The sequence below is a fragment of the Gekko japonicus genome, unplaced genomic scaffold, assembly GCF_001447785.1.
Source record: "Gekko japonicus isolate JY-2015 unplaced genomic scaffold, Gekko_japonicus_V1.1 scaffold2139, whole genome shotgun sequence".
In the NCBI taxonomy this organism is placed as follows: Eukaryota; Metazoa; Chordata; class Lepidosauria; order Squamata; family Gekkonidae; genus Gekko; species Gekko japonicus.
The window spans coordinates 108812-114343 of NW_015170952.1; the positions used below are offsets into that span (position 1 = coordinate 108812).

Here is a 5532-nt window from a genome sequence, read left to right on the forward strand (position 1 = left end):
TAGGAGAAGTCAGGGCTATTTTTGGGCAGGAACGCACAGGAACGGAGTTCCGGCTGGCTCCCAAGTTGGCCACGCCCAGCAGGAACCCATTAGCATAATAGGCCACACCCAACAGCAGGAACTCATTAGGATTGGCTACAATTAGGGGTGTGTGGCCTAACATGCAAAAAGCCCTGGGTTTTGAAAACAACAAGGTAAAGAGAATAAGAAGCAAAAGGTGGGTGTGACTGGATGACCACACTTCTGGTAACATGGGGGTGTGGCCTAATATGCAAATGTGCTGTGCGGTCAGGGGTGTGGCCTAATATGCTAATGTGTTCCTGCTGTTGGGTATGGCCTATTATGCTAATGAGTTCCTGCTGTGCTTTTTCTACAAAGAAAGCCCTGGGAGAAGTAATTTACAATGTCAACCGCTCTGAGCCTGCGGGAATGGAGTGGTATAGAAGTCGAAATAATAAATAAATAAAACATACAACACTAAAACCACAGTACGCAATCCATCAAATGTTTCTGTTTTTCCAGGACAAGTATAAACGTGCCCTGGCCGACGTAGAAAACCTGCGACAGAGAACTCAAAAACTGGTAGAAGAAGCAAAGTTATATGGTAAGTGTAGGGTTGACTTGTTCCTGTTAGATTGGCGCCCTAATAATCATGAATGAAGGCTGAAGCTTGGGAACGTAACAATCATACCATTCCTCTAAGGGAAGGGGGCCCCAACCTTTTTGAGCCTGCAGGCACCTTAGGAATTCTGACAGCGGCATGGTGGGTGCAGCGACAGAATGGTGGCCAGGAAGTGGCTGCCGCAGGAGGCGGAGCCAGCCACAAAATGGCTGCCACAGCTTAACGTCAGTCACGGTGCAGTTCCTTGCGCTGTGGTGGCAGCTGCTGTCAAAGAAACATTTTTTAAAAAGATCTGCACTGCCAATAAAATCTATAATCATCCATCAGAAGCCTTGCTGGGAAGAAGTCCCACTGGTCCCACTTGCTTCCTAAAAACATTTGGTGGGTTGTCAGAGGTGGTGTCAGTGGGCGCTTTGGCACTCACAGGCACCATGTTGGGAACCGCTGATCTAAAGGATGCATGGCACTAAGGAAGATGGAAGCACAGAGTCATATTCACTAGCTTGGGTTTTCACTTCATGGGTTAGGAGCAGTGCTCCCTCTCCGCCGTGGAGTCCTGTGAGCAAAAATTCTACTTTATGAACTTCTGGCATTAACGTTGTGAGCGAGGGATTTGGCTACCGCATCAATTAGCTTGCTCTGGAGCCCTCCCTTCCTAAGCTAAGACAAAAATGTGTGAGCTGGAGGCAAAAAAAGTGTGTGCTAGCTCACACTCACTCAGCTTAGAGGGAACCCTGGTTAGGAGCCACAGGCAAGTTGCACCCGAACCTAAGGAACCTTGTCATGCTGGGCATAACTATAATTATCTTCTTGTAAGAGAGCTGCAAGGGATTGTGGTGGCTCAGAGGTTAAGACGCTGAGCTGCAGACCGAAAGGCTTGTAGTTTGGCAGTTTGAGACCCAAGTGCCGCATGACGGAGTGAGCGCCCGTCTCTGGCCCCAGCTCCTGCCAACCTTCCGGCAGGCTGTGGAAGGTCAGTAGTTCAGCAGTTCGAGACCCAGGGTGCCGCATGATGGAGTGAGCTCCCGTCTCTACTTCCAGCTCCTGCCAACTTAGCAGTTCGAAAGCAAGAAATTGCAAGTAGATAAATAGGGACCACTTCAGTGGGAAGGGACCAGCGTTCCGTGCGCCTTGGTGTTTAGTCATGCCGGCCACATGACCACGGAAACGTCTTCGGACAGCGCTGGCTCTTCGGCGTGGAAACGGAAATGAGCACCACCTCCTAGATTCGGACTCGACTGGCTTTCGGGCAAGGGAAACCTCTACCTAAGAAAGCTGCAGAAAAGCACCTGTGGTGCCAAAGAGGACAGTGCTTCAGCAATGTGTCTGAAGGGATTTCTGCAGATTCAGATTCTCAGCCCAGCTTGAGTTCTCTCCTTTGCTCATCTGCTTTGTTGTTTACGTGTGCAGTTGGTTTGTTTAGAATAGAAACAGCAACAATGGAAATCATTAAAAAAAAGAATTAAAACTGAATTGAACCAGGTTTGTCCGCGAACCAAACTGGTGGTGCAGTCCGCGTTAAAAGGAACCACAGCTCCTTTAAACAGGCGTTCTTGGCATAAGACTCCACAGCTTAGAGGGAACATTGGTCCTGCAGTCCGCGTTAAAAGGAACCACAGCTCCTTTAAGCAGGCTTTCTTGTGCATTCCCTCCCTTTCAACTTTAAAGGGACTGCACAAGACAGCCTGAAGCAGCTGAGCCGCGAGGAGCAGGCTGCTCCCCCATCGCTCAGTTGTTTTTGCAGTTTTTCTGGGGAACAGACAGCAGGCCTTTAAAGGAGTCCATTTAAACCCCTGCTTTCTGCTCTGTGAACTGCTATGAATAGCTTTAAATGTTTGTGGAAGTTCATGACGGTAGACCCATCATGAACTTTGGTTCACAAACTACGAATAGGGCATAATTCATGGCGAATGTTGCTTCATGGTCGGTGCCCATCCCTAGTAAACGTACACAGGGTCCTTACGTGTAATCTGCATTAACTGTAATGTGTTGAGGACTGAATCTGAATAAGGATTACTCAGTTGTATAGAATGTTGGCATCTCAATACTTAGTAGTGTATCTCAGGTGTTAGGTGCACTTCCTGGGCCTGAATCGTGCAAGCCAATCTAGAACAAGCATTTTTTCCCCAGGCGGTTGGAATAGCATTACATTCAGGATTGACTGAAATGTGACTTCATTCTTGCTTTAGGAATTCAGAGTTTCTGTAAAGACTTGTTAGAGGTCGCCGATGTTCTGGAGAAAGCGACGGAGAGCGTTCCCAAAGAGGAGCTCAAGGATGAAAACCCTCATCTGAAAAGCCTCTACGAAGGTCTTGTCATTACTGAAGTTCAGATCCAGAAAGTGTTTGGGAAACACGGCTTGGTGAAACTGAATCCCCTTGGGGCCAAGTTTGATCCTTACGAACATGAAGCGTTATTCCATGTTCCCATGGAAGGGAAGGAGCCCGGCACAGTAGCTTTAGTATCCAAGATTGGCTATAAGTTGCATGGCCGTACCCTGAGGCCTGCCTTAGTTGGTGTGGTGAAAGAACCGTAAGACTTTAATCTGAAAGAACAGAAGTGCTACACAGCTATTAGATACCTGGAATAATGGTCCACTTCACATAGTGATGATGCAACAAAAGACGCAGGACCTTAAGCCCACATTGTTCAAACTGCATATGGATAATGCGGAGGGATTACTATGTGAATTTTACACGTATATAAGCCTATACATTACCTGTACATTCTGATAAATATTTTGGTGATTAAAGAGCCCTGCACGGTAACTAAGCAGTTTCTTAGCAAAAAGAAAGTAATCATGTTGATTGTTGTCTAGAATGAAAGCCCTTGCCTTTGTGAACATGGAGCTGGGCTCCAATCCAGTCAAGTTAATAACTACTTTTGTTCTTGTAGAAGCCTGGCAGTAAAATAAGAAAAAGTATTTAAGTACTTTCCATATTTTCCAGATTCAGTTTAGTAGTATACAAATTTCAGATTGCTGTGTCAGTTATTGAAGCAAAGTTCCAAGTTAAATTGGCAAATTCAGCAGTTTGCAAAATTTTACTGACGTCTGGCTAGTAGGCATAGCACACAGCACTAAATATGTGTGGTGCTGGTCTCTTGCTTGTGCCCCCTTCTCAGATAGTCAACAAGATGAGATTTCTAGTTACATTGGTGGAATCCAACGTTATGATGGTTTAATACGGTACGTGATGCAAGGCACAAGAGCATGCTTCCAGTTTATGTTCCTAGCAAAGATTTTTTGTATATGTGAACTTATACTGGAAATAAGTAGTTTTTAGGATGAAGAACGAAGATGTTAATATTTTCTGTACAAGTAACTTCAGAGGCAACAAGTGGCACTAATAAGCTACTGTAGTTGGTGGTAAATGAGGAGCATGACCTCTCAACGTTCTATTCGCCTGATTCAGCACTTCAGAACAGCGAAGATAAAGTAAAATGCATACGTCAAGTGTAGCAGCCACCTCCACTGGTTCTGCTTGAGCAGCCTTTCACCGCATTTTGTGCAGCAGACAGTGAGCTCTTGTGTTGGATTTGGGGGATCAGCAGCATATTACCTAGTTTCAGAGGTACTTTGCATAGTGGGAGAGCCCCAAAAAGAAAGCGATAAGTATCAGAAAATAGTTCGATGAGCACCTCTGTTCACCTGCTGTTTTAGTTTCCCTCGGTTGTGACTTCCATGGCTTCTAAAGCCCAAATTGGAAGTTATCCTGGTGACAGGACTCTAACTCTCTAATTTGGCTCTTAAAGAAGCACCCAGAACAAGTCACATAAGTCGACAGCGGTAGTAGTGATCCGGTTAAACTAATTCCATGTAGCCAGAAGCATGACAGAAATGGTGGATGGCTTGAAGCAGATTTTAAAGTGCAATTTCTTTCCCTGGGCAGTGGCCTAGATAACCAGGCTGAGGAGTCAGAGGAGGCTTGTTTATGTCCTCAACTGTTACTGTCCTCAACTGTGAATGCTTGCTTTGCTGCTCCAAGCAAAAGCTGAAACCCAAAGAATCCACTGCAGACAGTCAGTGTCTAGTATACTTGCACATATTTGCTACCAGAAGTTTCTGATTTGGAAACTGGGCCCTCAGGCAGTGGACAGGCATGTGCAGGTAGTGATTAAGCAGCCCTATTTGTCTAGAAACTTTTTCCAGGTAGAGGCCTAGCACTGACAACTGGACGGAATAGAAGCACCACTTCAACTGCCCATTGATGCTTGGCCAAAGAGACATGGACGGCCATGGCTTCCCTTCTGTTTCTCATTTGAAATAGAAATAAAAATGCTCCTTCTTGCAGAAGTGTCTCCAATTATATCTTCTGTAGAGAACAGTGCTTCATTTTGGCCTGCCTCACAGCCTGAATCTGGATACTTTCTGCCAAAAACAAGTATTAACTGTTTGTATGTATAATATTTTAATTTTTCAAGAACATTTTTTGCACTGATTTAGAGAAGCCTTTCCCCTCAGTAAGAGACCTTTGTGCATAAGAACATAAACATAAGAACATATGAGAAGCCAATGTTGGATCAGGCAATGGCCCATCCTGTCCAACACTGTCACACAGTGGCCAAAAATACCAGGTGCCATCAGGAGGTCCAGCAGCGGGGCCAGGACACTAGAACAGGAGAGCCAGTTTGGTGTAGTGGTTAAGTGCACGGACTCTAATCTGGGAGAACCGGGTTTGATTCCCCACTCCTCCACTTGCACCTGCTGATGTGACCTTGGGTCTGTCAAAAGCTCTGGCACAGCTGTCCTTGAAAAAGAGCAGTTTGTCAGAGTTCTCTCAGCCCCACCCACCTCACAGGGTGTCTGTTGTGGGGAGGGGAAGGGAAAGGAGTTTGTAAGCCGCTCGGAGACTCCAAGTGAAGGGCGGGGTATAAATCCAATCTCTTCCTCTAGAAGCCCTCCCACTGTT

At 46.0% G+C, this 5532-nt stretch overlaps 1 protein-coding gene across 1 annotated transcript in view; it reads left to right on the plus strand.

The window, feature by feature from the left end:
- Positions 1–3672, plus strand: part of GRPEL1 (GrpE-like 1, mitochondrial (E. coli)) — a 7645-nt gene extending 3973 nt beyond the window's left edge. The window contains exons 3-4 of the mRNA XM_015418903.1: positions 523–604; positions 2812–3672. Of these exons, the coding sequence (XP_015274389.1) occupies positions 523–604; positions 2812–3158 (429 nt within the window). The 3' untranslated portion in view covers positions 3159–3672. The remainder of the gene's footprint in view (positions 1–522; positions 605–2811) is intronic.
- Positions 3673–5532: the final 1860 nt, after the last annotated feature.